Source organism: Cydia pomonella, chromosome 24 (genome assembly GCF_033807575.1).
Source record: "Cydia pomonella isolate Wapato2018A chromosome 24, ilCydPomo1, whole genome shotgun sequence".
Classification (NCBI taxonomy): Eukaryota; Metazoa; Arthropoda; class Insecta; order Lepidoptera; family Tortricidae; genus Cydia; species Cydia pomonella.
Window position 1 is genome coordinate 10,109,647 of NC_084726.1, and position 22,481 is coordinate 10,132,127.

Below are 22,481 nucleotides of genomic sequence, written 5' to 3' on the forward strand. Positions count from 1 at the left end.
AATATTAATGTTAAACAAATTTAACGATACATAATATGTATAAAAATGGTGTAAATTATATAATAAATACACATTGTCATAATAGAGTAATATCGGTTATAACAAATAATAGGGTTGCCTACAACAAAATACCATAAAGTAAAAGAGAGAAAACACTTCCCAGTTTCATTTTGAACGTCACAAACATCTGTCATGTCGTATATATTTATCCGCTGGCCACTGTCGCGATAGTAGGCGGAGTTTATAATTATTAAATTTTTCAGCTCTAACAATGTTCTCGTTCCACTTTTCGATAATATTCTTTGATATATAATTTCCGCGTTTGTGCTGTGATCGTTACGTTGACGGTGAAGTGAAACAAAGGCTGTGCTAATCGTTGATAGTTTCGTATGATGTCACAACTATATCGCGTGAATCCTTGAAATTATGAGTGTTAGTGTTGAAGCGGACGCGTCCAGCCCTCTGTCGGAGGGTCAGAGTGCGGGGTTGGACCATACTGGGTCAAAGTCATCATCGGATAGTCCGAGTCTCGATACGACTGAGAATGGTGAGGCAGGTCAGGGCGCCGAGAAATCGGAACCGAGCACGCCCAAGCCTCACCCCATGGCCTTCACGATCGACTTCGGGGCTTCCAAGCCAGTCGACAATCGCAGGCTTGAGGAACTGGCGAAAAAATCGCAGGCAAGGCATCAGAGGGTGCAGTCCATGTCTGCTGGCTTGACACGACCCAGCCCTACGGCTCAGAAGCCTCCCATGAGCGCTAAGCTGCCTCGGAAAGCCCAAGGATATAACTCTGAGGGCTACTTCTCCTCAGACCAGGAAGACAGCTGCTTGTCCGGTTCAGTAAAGCTCCGGAGCAGTCCATTAGCCCAAGAAAAAGTCCAATTCATTACCAGTCCTGTTACAAACAGACATATCAAGTCTCCCATCCATGATATTCAGCCTAAGAAAATGTCCAAGAGTCCAATAGTTGATAGTATCATGTCCAGGAGTGACAACTTCACATCCCGACAAGGTTTGAATCTGCCATTGAAGAGTGCAAATAGTTCCTACTTGAGAGATGTCCATAGAACACCAAGTTACGGTACCTTGAATCTATCATCTAGTTATCAGAGGACAATGCCAAACATAATAGACCAGAGTCCTGAAGGGGTGTTGTTAACTGATATTTCTAGTCCAGAGTTAGATATTTTGACCCCAGATAATGGTTTGTCAACTCCAGAGAAAAGTCCACTACGTAAAGTCCGAGCTCAGTCTGAAACACCAGATTTGTTGTTTAAAAAATGTAATGCTAAAGTTGAGCCTTTGTATATTGATGATGAGGTTGATGGACAGTCAAATTCTTCTACCGGTACATACACAATCGAGGGAGATAATTATACAGAAGAACAGAAAGCTAGAATGAGTATAGATAGGACTTTTGGTAGCTCAATGAATGACACAATTGAGGAAGTCTTTAGGCCAAGTAGCGAAAGAGACCCAGAATTAGTATTTGACTATCCTAACAGGGTAATAACAAAAGAACCTAGAAGAGATTCCATGCGAAGTCCAAATCTAAATGAAACTTTTGAATTGCCAAAAGTCTCTAAAGACAAAAATGTTCTAGAAATCTCTTGTTGCTACGAATCGCCATCAGAAACCGATTTGGCAGCACAAACTTCCAAACAAATCAAGTCTACCCGTAGTTACTTAGAGAAAATCAAGAATCGAGTCCGAACTATAACAGAAAAGACTTTTGCTAAGTCGCCTCCGAAGCACGGTGATGAGGTAGATGTCGGTAGCTTTACCTCAGTCACTACCTCAGGTGTATTAAGCTCTAAATATCCAGCTAAACAAGAAATACCTGTCCGTAGACGTTGTAGCCTAACCAAGTCTGAAATAGATCAAACGGATTACATACACCGACTGTCCAGAGAATCCTCAGTACCAGTTTCTTTGCCAAGCAACAAGCCTTTAGAAGCGAAATTCGAAAGCACTGCCCTTAAAAACGCTCAAAAAGCTTTAAGGGATGACCAAATGTCTGACCAAGTAATGGGACTGTCCTATTTAAGCTTAAACAGATGCAAGGGTGACAAGACGTGGATACAGGACTGGGCGGAGAGTGTTAAGAAGTACAATAACCACACATTGGGAAGGAAGGAGGACTTGAATGGGACTTTTACTGTCGACGGCGAGCGGCCGCCGATCAGCCCGCGACACGTTAAACGTGAGTAGACCTTGTTGTGTTTGTTTAAGATTGAATTTCGTCTGGCGATTGTTTTGGTACATTTCAAACGTTGTAGGCCACATTATCTATCTTATTCCACCGCATCTTCCATTCTGTAGGTTGACCGTAACTTAGCATGCATGGAAATGCAATTATTATGAATTGAAAACCTAGTAGTAAGTCTTCGTGCCTCATTCGCGTTTAAAGCCGCTTTGACCCGCGCTGACCTTTTCAAAAATCCATCCTACCTGTATACATACAGCATAATAAACAGGAGGCTTAAGTACAGGAGCGCGGTGATTACCCGCCTTTTTCTAACTGTATTAATTAGAGAGGGACAGATCTATCTCGCGACGCTCCAGTACTAAGCCTACAGACTTAAAATTGTTATAATTATAGCTTAAGCAACTAGCAACCTTTTGAATATCGAAGCAAACAATTTAGTTTGTGCAAGAACAAGTTCAGAAGCTTAGAATACAAATGGAACACGCAGAACTGGTCACAAGAAGACCTTATCACGACGTAATAAAGTTTAAGAAAGGTCAGTTACTAATTCCGTCAAAGGTACTTTATTTTAACTAGGCAAAATGTCAAGAACATAGTACTATTGTTCTTAATTTGTCAAACCAGCAAGCCACAGCCCTAGAATTGGGCAATCTAGTCACTTTATCTTTGATCACTTAACCCACTTCGATAATATTTTGGCTCAGAACAGTCCGTTTTTAGGATAACCTTGGTTACAAAACTTCTTTAATGCTAACCGGTATGTTTGTTAGTGCTGGAATTATGAAATTTTATGTTATGGATGTATTAATAATAGTTGTATGCAAGGGCATGGTGTGTAAATAACTATTTCTTCATATACCTAAGCCACAGAATAAATAATAGTACTACCGTACAGAAATGACACTTCCCACAAAATCGAAGTTTGACAGCGATTCGGGGACGAATTATGCTGTCCCTTTCTAATGTATGGCAGTATCCCTTTCGGCCATTTAGGGTTGTCAAAATTCAAGTCATTTACTTATCTGTGGTTGTGCACGTATAAGGGCGTCAAATTGTGCCAACACTAATAATTGCTCGGCTCGGAGCTATGCTGATCTGGACGGAGCCGAAAAGAGGAGTGTCGCTCCGCTGCCTAAGCACCATTTCTGTATGTACGTACCTACAGCGAAAAAGTGTACATAACCTTTTTTTTAAAGATTTTTTTCTATGGGCCACCGTTTAATAATTATTTACGAATAGCTAAAAAAGGGAACCTTCAGGGGCCCACTGATTACCAGTTCGCCGGACGATATCGGCCTGTCAGTTATTCGATATTGCCTTTACGAATAACTGACCCCTTCCCTACCTGTCCCTTACCTGTTCGTTCGTTCGTTCGTTTATTTTAGATTGTTTACAGCACCATTCCGTACTACTACCAAAATTTTCTTATTATTTCCTCTAATTGGCAGTTTGTTGCACTCGTTTGGTAAGCAATTTGGGATGTTCGTGAACTGTCCACGGAAGCGTAACAAACTTTCGTATTTATTATAGGTATTACTTTTTACAACAATTACTCATATCTAAACTATATCTTAATTTCGCAACGGAGGTGGCGCCCTTCGGAAATGCACCTTACACGTTTACAGTAGGGTTGAGAATGGATTGCATCACGTTATCTGCATCGAGATAATGCACCGCTGTGACGTCATGCGTTACTTCACTGATAAAACTTAGGTGTATTGTGTTTGTGCATATTATGTAGTATACATACATTAATACAATATAGTGACGTTGCAAGGTGAAAACTGAATTAGCTGCGATCGCGAATGATTTTTTTTCTAAAGACTTTTAATTACGAGAACAAACGATTCATAAATAGGGATATTACCTGTATTTAAAATAATTTATTTCACACCATGCACGAAGCAAAACATTAGAAATATAAAAAAAAACCTAGACCGCAGTTATTTGCAGACCCAAATTTATTTTATAAATCCGAAATAACTATAAAGAGTAGGTAACTTGACCGTGACGTCATTTTGCTGTATTTCATAGAGATTCCATAATGGCTGGTCGTTTTGAGAGTTTGAAATAAAAAACTGATTTGACCAAGCAGTCAACTGCCCTATTTATCATAAGTCTATTCTTCTTCCCGATTTGAATTAAATACTAAATTATTTGTTACCCGATACCCGACAAAATTTTTCTATCGCTCTCAGATTTGGATATAGTACTAATATCGATTCTCAAGCCGTCGAAAAGATAGTAGAATCAGTGGGGCGACACTCCTCCTTTCGGGAATTCTCGACTCCGTTCGGCTCAGCATTGCTCCGAGCAATTATTAGGGTTGGCACCTCTTGACGTCCCCATGTCTATGTCTATGCGTGCACGACAGATAAGAAAATGACTTGAATTTTGACAACCCTAAATAGCCGAAAGGAATAGTGCCATACTTTAGAAAGGGACAGCTTGATCCGTCCCTGAATTGCTGTATTCGCTGTCAAAGTTCGGTTTTGTAGGAAGTGTCATTTCTGTACGGCAGTACTATTATTTATTCTGTGGTAGAATTGAGAATCTCCCCCTTTTTAAGTCCATATAGCTCCTAAATTTCATTTGTAGGCAGTATTAAATATGTAAATCACCATTCAATGACCTAAATAGGAAATCAGCGGAAGCGCTGCATACAAAACATATGATATGATAATGATAACATATACTCGAGAGCAATAAAACTGGTCACTATATACAGAAATTTCCGCGCATAAATAGGAAATTGCTAGCCAGTGTAATGTAAACAAGCGATCGAAGCGAGGCTGTTTAGTAATACAAGGCTAGCAATGGTTATTTAATCGAGATATATGTATAAATAAGAGGCGTTTCATTATCTTGCATAATAAAATGACAGTTAGGTACCTATACCTACGATGGCTACGATTGATCACTCGCCATCAGATAAGTACATCAGAGCGGCCAAGGTGCTTACAAATATCTGAACACGCCTCTATTGTCAAGGCATTAGGTGCGTGGTCAGATATTTTTGAACACCTCGGCCGCTCCGATATATCTGATGGCGACTGATCAACTCATTACCCAATCATCTTGCTTTTTACCATTTGTATGAGAGAATGAGAATGGTTTGAGTGTGGTTAATATGGTTTCGTCCACGGCTAGATATATAGAGTTCACGCTACGCCACTGGACCACTGTGTAGGATGAAATAGTCGTTATCTAATGGAAGCAATTCAGATTTCATTAGGTCGTATAACTTGTTTGTTTATAATTTGCCATTAACGATAGATACACCTAGAAATACTCTGATTTAGTAATAAAATAAATAAGGAAAGCGTATGCTCACGTGCGTGGCGGGGAAATTTAAAGTAATATTTGAGGTAAACGGAGGCAAAAATATGGAATTGTGTTTTTTTTATTTCCGTTAACTTCAGGGGTGCATCCCTGAGCTTAAATTAAGTAGCTTTCTCAGAGACACCGGTATTCTAATTAACTCAATTTCGGAGATAATCAATAATTAAGTTTTTTTTTATAAGGCCCTTATGAACGTGTACACTTGCCTTAGAGCCTGTTTACATATTGATTATAGTTCGTTCGCGTTAAGAATGCAGTAAAATCAGTATTGTCCGCCGGCCTAGCGATGCTCGTACCCAATCAAATCGTTCCAAATTAAAAATTCAAGTTCACAGTGACCAGTTGCAGGCATACTTTCTAATTTGGAACGATCTGATTGGGTACGAGCATCGCTAGGCCGGCGGACAATACTGATTTTACTGCATTCTTAACGCGAACGAACTATAGTGTTTAGTATGAGTGTATACATTTGCTACTAAACGTAAGTACTATCTCGGACGATCGATGTTCGAAATGACACTGATATGTCACAGTTTTTCAATTGTTTGGTTGAATTAAATGTAATGCTCGTGTTACAACAACAATTTAAACGTACTCACCGATACCCCGAAGTTAACGAAATTCAATAAAAACACGGTGTATAAGGCAAAATATGAATCATTTATTTATATATTGTGCATTACAGGTAATGAATACAGATGTTATAATCAATTTTTGTTCTCTGTAACATGTCTTGCGACGTACAATAATTATAGCTGCCTAGCGCATGCAATATTATTAGAAATATTTTACATTTTCACTACTTATATTTTATGATATTCTATAAGTTTTAATTAATAGTAATAATAAATAATAGGTAGTTCTATAAGTCAATCATTAATTTGTCAAAGTGTCCATCATAAATAACATATCATATGTAAACACATCTATAAACATATCTTTGACGTAGACTGTACTAACTACACTTTTCAGAAGACATACTTAATTGTTGTAGAACAATTTCAAGGATATCAAAGAATACTTTTTATTTCGGCTCTCTAAAGGAATTCTTGTTACATTTTGGAAAAGTAGAAGAACCGACGTGGACGCAATTCGTAGTTTTGCGATCCTATAGTAACTACATCTATTTACACATACACTATTCTAACATCCCGTCAGGTGGTATGGGGAATCTAGGGGACCTCACTGCCCTAAGTTAACCTAAATCTAAGCAAAATTTTGCTCATTACTGTTCGCCTGACACCATATGGTAGGGATAATTTAACACGTCTTCAGATTCATTCATCTACGGAATAAAGATAAAATTAAATGGTTTAGGTATACAAAACCAGATACAAGGGCAATATAATTGCGCAAATAAACCGTATAGTGTAACATCAGAGGCAGCCTTCAAACCAAATCTCATTCTGTTTGTACTTCAATATTTTATTGCCTTATCTCATAAGGATGTTAGTAATAAATGTTCTAATCTCCATTTTTATGAGCGCATTTCACGTTTATGTTCGAATTGAACTAGCACTATCTGCAGAGGTAGTCTTCACTTCGAACTGAACTCACTTCGTGGTTTGTTATGGTGGCTGCGTCTTTTTCGTGAGCACACCGGGTGCGTGTGCGTAGACGTGCACCTGCGCAAAAATACTTGAACCGGATCGGGCATTCTGTCGTTAAGAGGAAAGAGGATGGCCGATTGTCTATACAAACGTAGTCCCCATTTTCCTTTCTGGGTGTCTGGTATCTTTTTTTATTATTATTTACAAATCACAATATAATTAAAGTTTCGCCAAACTGTAAAACAGTTTGTTGGCGATGCGCTCCAACTAAACTAAAACAGCAATACTATTTAGGTACCATATATCGACAACAAAACTGTTCCCCGGCCAATAATAAACCGTATTCCGACGCAATAAACTGTCATACAATTTGTCCGGTAAGTAATAAATACGCCGCACGGCACGCGTTAAATGAATCGACACTTATTGTTATTTCCGCGAATAAAGGTGCAAATTATATATTAAAGTCTATCTGAGATCAAAATAGGGTTTACTATTGTAGGCAGGTAAGTAAGTACATAACATTCTAGGAGTTACTATACGTAGATTAATATTGTTATCTGGAGGACTTTGTTGTATGAAAAGGTGATTTCGCGAGCAATACTAAAATTCAATAATTTCAACTTCAAGATCACTATTTAAATAGCACATTTTTGACAAGCCACAGAGGGCAGGATAAGGATCTATATATTCTATTTACATATTACTTAAATGTTGAAGCCGTGCACGCACACTTTACGCAAGCTGTGTGCCGTCTCTGATAAGGAACTGTATATTACAACGTGCACGTCTACGCACACGCAGCCGGTGGGCACAGGGCTTTACCCGTCATACCAAAACTCTGCCTTCCTGACGCCACGCCAATCATCAAGACGAAACTCGAGACGAGATGGGTTAGAAAATCAGTTAAGGTCTACGCGGATGATGTTGCGAATAAACACTATGTATTTTATACGTATTAAGTTGCCTTCATGATTTATTTATTATTTTATTTATTTATTTATTTAATCTTTATTGCACAAAAGAAAAATTATTGTACAAAAGGCGGACTTAATGCCAAAAGGCATTCTCTACCAGTCAACCTTAAGGTAAGGTAAGATTGTGGGATGATCAAGAGTATTTACTTAGTACGTATATATTTTTATTATAAGTATGCCTCAACTCAACGTCTTTCAACTGTGGACTGGACACAATACCTCAGTTACAGATAACTTCTATAAGTAAAGAGCAACTCACCGTTACGAGTATCTCAGGGTTTTCAAGACCAAGTTTAACCTGGAAACCTGGCCAGCCAAAGGAACCCATGAAAACTTCTTAGGTAACTGGTTACAAAACTCCGGTTACATACGCGGCCGAAGAGAAAAAATCGCAATAGGGTCGCCATAGTCGAAGTCTTGTGGTAATCTATACATCGCTACAAAGTACAAAGGCGCCCAGTCGTTCACGCTAGTTTTCTCTAAGGCGTAAACAATAAACAGTAATGAAATACGCCGCTACAAATACGGGAACAGTCATAACAATGTGGAATGGGGAAGGTTTCCAACTGTAACAGGCGTGGCACATCTACTAAATTTCCGTTACAGGAGGATACGTCTTAGCTAGTGAAAAAACCTATGTGTACGATTCCCACCAAGCTGGAGTCAGGCCGCGCTCAAGCGCATTTTCAATGTCCCTGTATGTGTGCGTAAATTATGTATGATTGGCAGAAGCGACGGAGTCCGTGCGGAGCCGTCCGGCTTGCGGCCATACAAATGTGAAATGCGCTCCGACTCCGCCCGTTCCGCTGGACTGGATTTCTTTCGATACCCCCCGTCAGGGGCGTATGATGGGCCGCTTCCGCCTTCCGGCTGCGGCGGCTGTTGCGGGTCGCTTCCCACCGACCGGTGGGGAGGTCAGTTGGCCGTCTTTTGGGGGACAGTGTGTGTTGCTGGTGTAGGCCAGCTCTTCGCTACCGAACGTTACCCAACCCCACGACCCCTAGCCTGGTGATATCGTTTGAGCGGGCCAGGTTTCGGGGCCGCGGTGAAGGCGACCGGTAGCTTAGCTGGCGTGTGCGGCGTGCTGGTGAGGCTGTGTCCGATGTGTGTGTTGTGCTTGCTCTGCTACTGGTGGTGTAGGAGGGATCGGGGCAAGGCCCGTTCCGTGTGAATCATACTTAAGTTACCAAAATTCCCTTTTAAATATATTTAAAATTGCAACCTAAAACCAACACGTAACAGTTCGTGCCTAAGAATCAATTTGTTTAAGAGCCTTTGTTTATAGTCATTTCGAAATAGCATGTTTTTCTAAACGTTTAACCGATTTGGCATAGTTTGCATAGGTAATGCGTTATGATTGACCACTTAGGGAGAAAGCAAATTTTATTCGAACCGTTTTCTAGTTGCCAACTGAACCATATGGTTTAATGTGTGGTTATTGTTTTATAGGCTTATGTAGTTCTTATTCTCCGCTCAAACATGTGGCCGAGTGAGGTTACTATTCGACTAGTTTTTTTACTATCAGTATTCATATAATAATATCTATAAATATCAGTATTCAAATATCGAGCACATGTCGGATTTTACAAATGCATCGACGATACCCATTTTGTATGGAATTCAATAATGTGTGTGATTATTGGCACAAACTATCACCAGTAGTTCACCATGTAACGTTTATATTTATGTTCCATTAATCTACATATTCATATTTTGTGAGTTGTGACACTGTTACACGAGGTGATTTAGTGTAAAAAAACCGTCTTGCCAATACTTAAATATATAAATCATCTATGTTTTAAGATATTATGTATAACAATATTCATGCATACGACGGATACATTTTTGGTTTTGACTTATTTTTACTTTAAGTACTACGTAATAAGCCGCTTATGTAGCTTTATTTAGGCAAACCAATCGGATTATACGAACGCCTCACAATTCATAGTAGAACAAATACAATCACTACATAGTACAGACTGTGACATGTGTAGGTGACAGAGTGTAGGTGTGTACGTGTATACGATTTTTATCACATGATGGCAGGCACGATTTAGGTGCGGTTGCACCAAAACGTCTGTCACCGTTAAAGGGCCAACACATATACCCACAATACCCAGTGGGTATGTGTGTTGGCCCAAAGTGTACGCTAAATTTTAGTGAATGGAAAAATCATACTCCACTGCTCAGTGACGTTGATCAGTCTGTGAAGTGTTGTTGGTGCAACTGGCCCTTATATTGAAATTGAATACCTATATAAGGCTACTCTGATAGTAAGCTTTAACGCCAGAAACCTGCATATATTAATTACCGTAAGCTGGGTACGCGACACGATACACGCACATACCCGTTAATTAACCCGTCAAATCTGTGTAACGATCGTGTCCGGCAAAACTGACGATGGTGGCGTAAATTATCACATACCTGTCCACCTTCTGGGTTCCCGATAAATAAAGTTTTGACCAGCTAAAAGGAATCATCGCCATTGATCAATATTCACGATTTGATTGCGATTTTAGGAAAATTGGTTACTTTATGCGCTTATCTAATTAATGTTTTTTTCCGCATTAAATAACACTTTGGCATTCATTTCAAACATAAATATCACTGTTACAACTATTTTACAATCTTGGCTTGTGATGTTTTAAATTCTTGCAATACTCTTACAAAGTTATTTTAATATCTTTGCATGGTCATATGTTGGTACATACATATGTAAATCTTTCGTTATACGGAGCTTATGTATGTAGGTCTGTGGGTTGTAGTTTGTAATTAATATTAAAAGCATGACGTAAAATTGAGTAGGTACTTACGCGATACGATACCAGTCAATTTTTTTTTATGTAGCTTGTGGTTTTTGGGGATATCATCGGCGTAACTAAATCCCACAGACTTCGCTGGCTCGGTCACCTACTCAGAATGGGGGAGGATCGCGTAGTCAAGGAAGCGTACTTGAGGCGACCAACCGGCCGTCGACCGATCGGGCGCCCCAGGTACCGCTGGTGTGATGTCGTGGAGGCGGACCTGCATCGGCTGAATGCCGATTCATGGCAGGAAACCGCGCTGGATCGGGACAGGTGGCGTTCTCTCGTTTCGGAGGCCAAGATTCTTTTTGGATCGCTGAGCCAAAGCAGTTAGTTAGTTTTTAATTTCAAAATATAACCATAATTTAGGACCCATTTATGAGACAAAAGTGTTCGATCGCAGTCTACAGACGTCATTGGTGCATATTGGTATAAAGAAATATCTGATGTATCGAGCAGGGTTATATTTTTAAAAAGACGGGCGTTTTTTTAATTCTTATATAATGTGTTTTGAAGATATATTGAATGTTCACAGAAATTTGACGTTTTCTGTGGCACTTCCTCATTTTGTTATATACCTACTGCGAAGTTAGCTTGGCCAGACTTTATGCCCACGATTACTTTACATTTGTACCCTCCACTGCAAGACGTAGTATAAAGCAGAGTAATAAGAGTAAGGTGTAATGTAGTGTTCAGAAACGCACATGGCCTGTGAAATATGGAAGTTCACGCGGTAAATGACCGCGCGTATGATTCCGGGTTCAACATGACCAATCGATAGTTGAATGCCTTTGTAACACCGAATGTAACAGCTAAAATGTGGAATGAACTGTCGCCTGCGGTATTTCCGGAGAGATTCGACCTTCAAACATTCAGAAAAGAGCTTACTCCCATTTTAAATACAGGCAACGCACTCACAAGTCTCACCACCCCTCTGGTGTTTCTGGTAACCGCTTACCATCAGGCAATTCGTCTGTTCGTTTTCCTCCTATACCATAAATAAAAACATCAGGTGGTCAGGTAAACACTTAAAACCTATCAATACAGTTATGACTGTTTTGTTTCTGACTATAATATCAAATAATATGTTATACTCGTAGTAGCAGATATAGAAATATATTTAAAAATCGACCTGCTTTTATTCTTCTTGAGTACAGTAAAATTGTAGTAAGATCTTTGTCTCGGATGTCTTCCATTAAGACGAAAAGTATTTTATCAACATGTCGATATTAACTTAGACATTGTTTTAATTAATATATGCCGTAATTAGATTTTTTTCAAACTGAATTCCTTGAGGTTACCGGTTTTCTACATTTATTTTTGTAATCTTATCGTTTTTTTTTAACCGGTCATGAGCGAATCTCGTAATACCCAGGACAATTTTTGCGCCTTTGAATTTGGAACTTTTTTTATTTCTATGAGTTAAAAATTTTAATTTAGTTTTGTAACAGTTTGTCCGCTCGCCGGGACACAACGTTAACTAAATAGATCGATGAACTAACTGTTCTTTTATTTTGCAGCCCGCAGCCCGCATGGCAGCGCGACTAAAATCCCTAGTCCTGTGGGGACTTTACTACATAGGCAGACACCGGTAAGTTGAAACTTTAAGTTATCTACATATTTGTATAACAGTGGGAATATATCACATTAGATCACGATGGGGACAACCAAGTCGGCAATATATGAGCACATGATTTCCTGAAGAACCCCTAGGACTCTAGGTACTTTTGTTACGAAAACTAACATATGAATTGCTTTTAGGAAACAAGTCCAAGAAATCTCAAAATATTCACTATGTTTGTGCCAATCAAGTAGCAAGATGAAGGAAAGTAATTTAGAACCTAATTTAATTGTTAAACATTTATTTTCTTAATAAATATTATATTTAACTTCGTACTTCTAGTTTTTGTGTAGTATATCTAGTCGGAAACAGCAGTCTCTGCGCAGTCTGCGCCAACTTTTAGTTCTGCAGTGCAAAAATCAACGTTATATTTTCATTGACATTTGACGATTAAGCTGACATCACCACACTTTGTCATTCCAAAGTGTGTGCAGAGTTAGCTTGGTTTGATTCTATACTCTGTATCTTTAGGTATTTCAATAAAAGTAAACAAAATCTACCTGGCTCCTTAAGCCAGTTGGGGGTAGATAGAACATTACATGATCAAATAATGTAGGTTAAAGTCAAGTCGTTCAGTCACAGGTCACAGATCCAGGCGGTTTTGTATTTTGTTGGTTAACCAATAAATTAGAAACCCGATTAGTACAAATGAGTTTTTCGTAACTTATGTATCTACGCATCTACGGATTATTCTTCGATATGACTGCTGAGGTGCTGAGGGTCTACCCGCCACAATGAAAAAATCAAAATAAAAAAATCTGCCTCTCCATCGCTCGAATATGCAAGAGCGACAGATAACGAAAATTTTAACCAAACCATACATCATGTTTATCCGGTATCGTTTTACCGGTTCGTTCATGGTTCGTCCTTTAAAGTGCGATTCGGTAATGGGTAATACCTACAAGTAGGATGTATGCTTGTTTACTACCGACGGGATATAACAAAACAATTGTATTAAGATTACTTAACCAGATTAATATAATTGAAGTTTCTCTGCGAGGTAATTATGCAAGGCGTATGTGGAGTGGAACAGAGAGGGAAATTTCTCTTCGCCGTTTTGGTTTTGCAAAGGAACTTGTACTGAACTCCTCGATCTAGAGGTTTTCCGGCTGCATCTAAAGGTTGGCGCCCGCTCCAGCAACCGAATCCTAAGCACTGGCGCTGGCGCAGGTGTTTATGAAAGAGACTGCTGTCTGATTTCGGCGCGTTCCACAGAAGGATCTACTTTGTCGGGGACGGCGCGTTTGGCATGTATTTTAGCCTGCAGAAATCTGTATTATATACCGTTGAATTTAAAGTTATCATGCTTCTTGGCTTTTTTAGAGGTTTTCATAAAATAGGCCGGTGGGAACTAATTGAAGATGGTGCTCGTCTAATTAGACAGAGAGACAGAAGTAAATGACCCCATGGCATGCATCCAGACCCTTTCAATTATAGCCACCTAATGTCCTTGTAAAAGGACAAATTTAAAACGAATTATGAATTAATAAAAGAAGGTTCCAAATTCAAAACTGCAAAAATAACTCGTGAGACTTAGGAGGGTGTATCGAATCCACAACAGAGGATACAGTGGAAGAACAATTCGGGACGAAAGAATGAGTTCTATCCCCAAATAACAAAACTACTTCTGCCTTACCAATTTGGTTTTTTAATGACCATCTTTGTCATTATCATTTCCTCAGTTGACTTCCCCATTGGAATTTATTTCTTGCATTATTTATTTAAATTAAAAGGCTATAATTCCTTTAAACTCGACTACACCAGTGTATTTAATACACCGGGCGACTAGTGCTCTCGCAATAAAGCCGAGCTGGAATTCAATTTAATGGATTGCAGAAGCGACTTCCTCGCTAACAGTTATTGAAGTTAAAAATAGCACTGAAAGCACTGAAAGCACTGAAAGGCTTGTACTTCAATGTTCGTGAAAAACTTGCGGACTTTGCAATTAATAATTTACGACAGTTTTTACGACTTTTGTGTAATATCAAACGTTCGCTCGTGACTTTACAGAAAACTACTCCCAAGTAGCACACGGGGTGGGAAATAGCTCGTATATCATATCTATTTAGATACTTAAGTGAAATATATAGCCATGACTAAGTTCTATATAGGTGGACAGAACCCATATAGACCCAATATAGACCAAAAAGGAGAAAAATTGCAGCCTATTTTTGGTTCTAAATTGAATCCATAAGAGATCTCTCGATTACCTTAAGTGGCAATTAGAACTATGGGTGACAGTTATGCGCAGTGAACGATTTATATTGAACGAATGAATGTATTACAATTTCAGTTCGGTCAAGGAGTGATAAATGAGACGCCCAATTTCCTTTGAGTGGCGTGGCAACAATTAAGACAATAAGTTGTGTTTTTTAAAAGTGAATGTGATCTGCCATTTTAATTTTGGATGTACATATCTATTTGGTAAAGTGATGAAAAGTTCACGTTATACAGGAATTGAAATAAGCACAAAATCCTTGCGAATGATTTTTTACTGTGAAACTATAGTATGGTTTCTTTGTAAATTTCGATGCGCCTTTGATTTGATCCCGGAATATTTAAAAGGAGAGTGCTAAATCAAATGAGGAATTGATACTGATAAGAAATAAAACTGTTAAAAACCTGACCTAATGATTGTAGGTTACGTACAATGTTAAAGTAACATCGTCACAACTATCAAAGGTCTGTGATTATGCGTCAGTGTGATAAAATTCTGTTTAAAATAATTCATTTTCAAGGACTCCATTTGTAAACATGGCGGAACAAAAAATATTTTACAGTGTTTATTTTCACTTATTTGTTCTCTATTTAGAACTATCCGGTCTGAAAATCACTTATTTGTCTCTTGCGAGTGGCAAAGCAGTGAATGCTATTGACAGAGGAGGCGCCACAATAGGAAAAATAAATCTGGGGGCAGGGTAGTGCCCCCGCCAAGACGAGCAAAGCGAAGCGCATCGCCTACCTTTTCTAAAAGCGCTTCGTCGTTTTTTTGAACCCTCATAACTTGGGTTTGGATTATACCAGATAAACCAAATTCTCGGGATATAATGTCAATAGTGGACTTATTAAGTAAAACAATTCAGATGCATAGCTCTCATACTTAAGATTTTGTTCGTATCGGAAAAACCCCGTTTTCGTCACTGACTCACTGATGATCACCAAAACCCTTGGGGTACTTCCTGAAGTCCTAGGAAGCAAAAATTTGGTATAGTTTTTCCTATAGGGAAGGATATAGAATAGTTATCAACCCCAAAATCACCCGTAAAGGTGAAAAGGGAAGGAAAAGGGCATTAGGGGGAATAGAGGAAAGTTTGTAGGGGGGATCAGTAAAAAAAGAAGATTGTATAAAAGATGCCCCCAGATACGTATTTCGGGATTTTTAATAGTAAATTTCCCCCAACCATTATATATGTATGTGATAAATATTTAACTATTTGGTTGTACCCATTGGTATGTATTTCATTGTAATGTGTAATCTTCTTATTCCTGTAATGTATTCGTGCACTACCTGTCACTAAAGCTTCTTGTTCTTTTTATCCTGCTACCCTAAGGTTGTCTGGAAGAGATCGCTGACAGCGATAAGAACGCCTGTTGCTACCTTTATTTACATTGTAAATCTGTTACTGAATTTTTCTTCTGACGTCCAATAAAGTGTATTTACTCTACTTACTTTACCATTTATATTAGGGGATGGAAGATTGGCATGCTTATGACAATACACAAAGAAGACACTTACATACTTAGTGAATAAATTTTGCACCTTACGCCCATGTGACAGTAGCGACACGGCCATGCCACATATTTTGACTCTTGTTGTAGAGTTTCTGAAGTTAGGGCTTGTAGAGTTAGAAGCTTGTCTCTACGAGAAATCTGATAACATTTTGACAGTGCGAGCCTTATGGTTTCGTCTTGGCAACATTTTCATGAAAATGTTTTTGATAGGATATTATGTATATGACCTAATTTTGGAACTGTTAGATCGTTAGTGGTTTGAAATAAGTGAAAATAACTGCTTTTGGTTTTCAAGAACCTCCTATTGAGACTTAATTATGCGTTGGAGTGGCAATAAGAGTATTTCTAGCCCTTAAAGTTGCAATCACTTTAGGTGCCAAAAGGGCCGTAAAATTATCTCTTTAGCCACTATTGGTGATATACTACTCTATTATACTAGTCATTTGGAATTAAAAGTTCCAAATAAGGGTATGTTCCCACTTATATGTAGAAGTTGCTTATAAGTGACTTTAGGGCCTTATATAGCACTATTGCTTCTTATTCAGTGACAATTAAAACCTGCATGCAACTTTCAGTAGCAAAATCGACTTTACCCAACCATAAGTAATAAAGAAGAAACAATAAACGTTCCTAAGCAACTACAAGTGACAGGATGAACTCATATACAATTTTGAGTTGTATTTAAAGGTATAAGTTTTATCAAACACTGTTAAACCACTCATTTAGAACATAAAGCTATAAGATAAGCTGCAAAATTCACTAATGTGCTGCTTGGGCTTGCATGATATATGTTTTTTTTTTTTTTTTTTTGAAAAGTTTGTTGCGTCATTTGAAGACACAGGGCCCTCGCTAGGGATACGGGCGACCCTGTGCCCGAGGTGACATTAGTGAGGGGTTTTAGTGAGTTATGCGATGCCGGGCCCGGCATCACCATCAGACGAGAAGCAATGGTGATGCTCAGTTTAGAGGCCCGGCGTTGTTCTTGTGGTTTAGCTATAAATGGACCCATGGTCCCCGCATTGATTACGGGCGGCCATGGGCCCAGGTTGAGTTTTGTGAGGTTGAGGTTGATTTTTGAGATAGGGGGTTTAATTTATAGAGGGGTTGATTTGAGTTGTTGAGAGTTATGTTTAATTGTGTTTAAGATAGGGGTTTAAGATGGTGGTAGAGAGATGGTTGATTTTTAAATTGGTGAAATTGGTTGTGGTTGGAGGGACCGCAGTAGAGATAAATAAAGGTACTCGACGGACGCTGCTGCCCGTCCGTCGGTTTTCCCTTAGTCGCCTTTTACGACACCCACGGGACGAGATGGGGTGGTGCTATTCTAACGCCGGCACCACACGGCGGGCATGATATATGTTATTAAAATATATTTCTAAAAAGGTTTCAATTAATTAACCAATATACATACTAAATAATAAGTTTATTTCGAAAAAAATATGGCTAAGCTAATATGGTATAAAATATCAATAAAAATAAAATTCCTATGCAATGTGGTTCACTCGAAATGATTTAAAGTTTTTTAACCCCAACTGTTAACATGTTACAATGTAAATACATTACTCATTTAAACAAATACACCCAATAACTCTTCTGTAGACAAGCAGACGCTTAACACGTGTCTAACTTCAAACAAACACATAAAACAAGGCAAAGCCAATCTTACTACTAAGGAAATAAACACTAACACGAGCGCAAATGTTGAGTTATTTGAGTAAATTCTTGCCGCCTTTTTTCAATTAAACCACAGACAAGGAAATCTTTTCCACTTATTTATTAGTCTGTCACGATTAAAATAACTGTATGTATTAGTCATACTACAGTTAAATAGATTTTTAGATAAATTACTGTTTCAATCCACCTGTTTCACGAATTAACACTGAAACAATGAAAAGATAAGATCTTAAAACGGTTGGCCGAATGAATGATGCCATAGTGTGCTGGAAAAAAAATAAGATCAAGTACGAATTCCGAATGAGTCACCTGTCAAACTTTCGCGGTAAAAAATGGCCGACTAAAATGGCGATGGAACGGCGTACGGTGAATCACTGATCGTGGTTTGTTTTTTTCTTTAGTGTGCAATGGCTTAGTAACTGAAGGTGATGATTATTTTTCATCAGTACACCTACAGTTTTTGCCACAAGCTTGGAGGAGCACACGGCACATTTTGTTTGCTGCTGACTTTGCCAGTAAGTAACTTAATATGATGACCTTCGAGCAACACTGGAAAGACAGTCGGTATTCGCACTATTTCCCCTCTGCCGAAGCACATGCCCAACTGGGCATAGTGCAGTGCATGTTGTGACTCATCCGTACACAAAAAGAGATCGAAGTGTGCAAGATTTGTCTTTGACGGGTGTCATTTTCTATGTATTTGTGTCGTCATTACATATTGGATTTTGTATGTAGTAAGTGAGAAGTTCGGAAGACTGCGGGTCACTTCTGGATGAGATTGGCTCGGGACCGGGATAAGTGGCGTACTAGAAGAGAGGCCTATGCTCAGCAGTGGGCGATAAAAGGCTGATATGATGATGATGAAGGGAGAAGTGCGACTGTGTGCACGTTGCCCCCCGCAAAAAATGGCAGAATGGTTTGTACGGTAAGATATCGCTTGGGCTCGTCCCTTCCGACGTGTCGGAAGCCGGTGTTGCTTGAAGTGCTACACGGCAAAAATGAGTACTTAAAATAAATAAATATAAATATTATAGGACATTATTACACAAATTGACTAAGTCCCACAATAAGCTCAATAAGGCTTCTGTCGAGTGCTTCTAGAAATAAAATAAAGTTCCAAATTCAAAGGCGGAAAGGTTGTTACCTGTATATTAGTGTTTAGTACGAAATCATACTTTTGCTACTATCAGGCGAGTCAGGTCATAATGCCATCTCGTCCACTCTTGGTTGGTCTTAACAAGGGTAAATGAGATAGCAATATGATCTCAGTCCCCAGTTAGTTTTGCGGCACTCGCACTTAAGGAAAGGAAAGAAAATAAATATAATACGAATATTTGAGCAAAAAAAATCGGAGTGAAGTACTAATTTGCGGTAAAGGTTGAATCATGTATGTTTATCGTATGACATTTTCTAAATTTAAACAACTAATTATTTATTTTTAAGTAATCATTATTTTTTCAAACGAAAGTCTTGCTATGATTTTTATCAAAAAAAACTTTACAAAATAAAGAAAGAAAGTCTGAAAAAAAACTGAACACGAGACTTTTTTCCTTCGCAAATTCACAATGCGATAGTTTTTGTCGTATTACTTGAAAACTTTCACTGAAAGAATTCTAATGTCCTAGGCCAACGTTATTTCACGGTTGATTTTGATCGATGAAGTGAAAACGATGAAAAAATTGCATAATGCGATATTAAAAATGATATAACAGATCGTAAAATCGAAAGTAATTTATTATAAATAACTTATTAGCGGATTAGCTTAGCAATAGAACCAGTGTTTCAGTAAAGCAAAGTAAGGGTTAAAAAATGGACTCTCAAAAATTCGCTAAATTTATTTTTAACCCATTTGAAGACTTCATATACAATGTGTTCATGTATCCTTACCTTACCACGAGCTTGACACTGACATATTCGCTAACGACTACGTAAAACAACTCACAATGCATCTCCCTCGTATTGACATTGGTGCAAGCGAGATGCATTGCGTTTGAGTTGACGCATATAGGCCGCGTAAAACTCATGGTGAGGGTTATGGTTTCGTACGATGCTGACAGGGGTGGATACCATACGCTGCTTAAAGCGTCATGTCCAGAATCTGTCTTCCAATACTCCGTGACAACATATAGTCTGGCAAAACAACTTGTCAGTCAGTTAAGAACCAGGAAAACTATAGTCATCCCTTTCTTTTGGGAGCTAGTACTAGCGTAAGACATAGACAGTATGATACTCTCTGTCTACCATTTCCTCCTGTCTACCTCTGTATTCATCTGGAAACGAAGGCCTAACTAAGCTACGTGTACACATTGACTCACACTGCAGACCCGCCAATCTATAATAATATCTGGCCTAAACCATGACACGAAATCATACTTCTTAAATATTTACGACCCTTGAATTTAATGCAAATTATAGCTTTCAAATGTAACACTGCATTGTTCTACATTGCGACAGTCTGACTCATTCCATCTTTACAAGACCATTATATTTTGGACTTACGTTCTGTATTAAACTTCATACAAGGAAGGTCTAATATAATTGGGCGGTAGGTTAGCATACCTATTTCTATTGTGACAGTCTAAGAGGATTGTGCGATGCTGTGTCATCGGTTAAAATTAAATCGTGGCTATTGACAATTTTAAGCTGTTTCGAAGTTTCTGAATTAATACATTTACGATTTGCGGCTCACACAGAGATTTTACTTTAAGTTAGTAGTAGTAGTAAAACACTTTATTGTACAAAATATAAACATTTGTACAAAGGCGAACTAAGGAATAAGTTCGCCTTTGTATCGGTCAGGGATCTCTTCCAGTTAACCTTTGAGCAATTCAGGAAGAATTGGAGAGCGGTAGACATTAAAACGTACTAAACGGCATAAAAAGAAAACATTTCATTTCCCTAAAGGTAGGTAAACCTACAAATCCTACAATATATAGATAAATAAATAAATATTATAGAACATTATTACACAAATTGACTAAGTCCCACAGTAAGCTCAATAAGGCTTGTGTTGAGGGTACTTAGACAACGATATATATAACATATAAATATTTATAAATACTTAAATACATAGAAAACACCCATGACTTGGGAACAAATATCCATGCTCATCACACGAATAAATGCCCTTACCAGGATTTGAACCCGGGACCATCGGCTTCGTAGGCAGGGTCACTAACTCACTACCCAACAGGCTAAACTGGTCGTCAAATAAATAATATGGGAAAACCACATTTTTTTTAAATTTGCCTTTAGCGTTAAGTTTAAGTTCCAGATGACTTTTAAAAGAACAAAATGGATTTTATCATTTACCTCTAGACAAGTTATTACTCCTAGCTAGATACGAGTTGAAGTCATATTATGGTGATATCCATTTTCGGTTGATCAGAATATACATTGATTACCATGTTGCTCTGTAAAGAGCTAGATAGGTCATTTTAATATAATTCAGAAATATAAGGATCGATAGTTCGATCATTCCTGATACTAATGTTATAATTTTTATTTAAAAGTTTAACGAGACTAGAAGGTGATATATTATTTTACTGTTTGATAATGATAATACCCCTCATACTCAAGTTTTATAAACATTAATCTAATAAAACACGTACTATTCCTGTCATGAGGGCTACATACTGAAACCAATAACACGGTCTTTGCCCTTAAGGGGCTGTCAACACCCAATGTCTTTGAAATTGATGTTACTTAAACAGTTTTTTAAGAAAGACTATTTGTTTTAGTCAAGTAAGAAAAATATATGTTCATATTAATTATATTTCAAAGACCGTGGTTGTACTCGATACATGATTGAACGAAATCGGCTCGATAGAAAATAATTGCAAAGATAGGTCTTAAAATCACAATTAAACGGTTCTATGTCTTTATTGTTTTGACTTATGGGTCTGCAATTAAAATCACAATTTCAAAACATTTATATCTAAACCGCTAATGAGTAAAATATTACATTAATAATCCACTTTTTTTTATTTAAATAATTTTCTTATTATTCCCTTGCCCAGGCCCAGTAACATGCGACAGTGCTTTCTCATTTACTCCGATACAAATAGACAGTGTGCGCACTTTAGGTATTGACAGCCTCTTAAACTAAATCACAATTGACTACCAGATACCAGATACCAGTATAACACATAACACGTAAGGTCCGTGTTGAGAGTTGTCCCCTAGCAATATTAGTTTAAGTGCTTTAATACTTATTCTGTTACAGAATTGCTGTAACGGCTTTGGTTTGTGTTTAAATTGTTTTATGACTTGGTTATTTAATCTTTTAAGTTTTATGTCCATGTGCCTTTTTAAAGAACAAAATCTTAGTTAGATTTGAAATTTATTGTAATATATTATTGTGTCGCTTGTTACAATTTATGATCCTGGTTGGTCGAAATAAAAATGATCTAATTTAATTTTAGGGTTGTCTCGATAAGTATTAGTTGCCTGTGGAAAGTAAAGTACATTCAGGGGTTAAAAATTGTACCAAAATTTTAATTTTTTTGCGAAAAATATATATTTTTTTGGCGAAAAATATATTTTTAGTTAAGTAAAGGGATGAAGGCT

General features: G+C 38.0%; 1 protein-coding gene across 3 annotated transcripts in view; it reads left to right on the forward strand.

Moving 5' to 3' along the window:
• Positions 1-180: 180 nt before the first annotated feature.
• Positions 181-22,481, forward strand: part of LOC133530987 (uncharacterized) — a 76,019-nt gene continuing 53,718 nt past the window's right edge. For 2 of the 3 annotated variants that reach the window (XM_061869055.1, XM_061869056.1), the window contains exons 1-2: positions 181-2,206; positions 12,406-12,476. In XM_061869055.1, coding sequence (XP_061725039.1) covers positions 427-2,206; positions 12,406-12,476 — 1,851 coding nt within the window. In that variant the 5' untranslated portion in view covers positions 181-426. The remainder of the gene's footprint in view (positions 2,207-12,405; positions 12,477-22,481) is intronic. The other variant, XR_009801424.1, reaches the window with a different exon arrangement.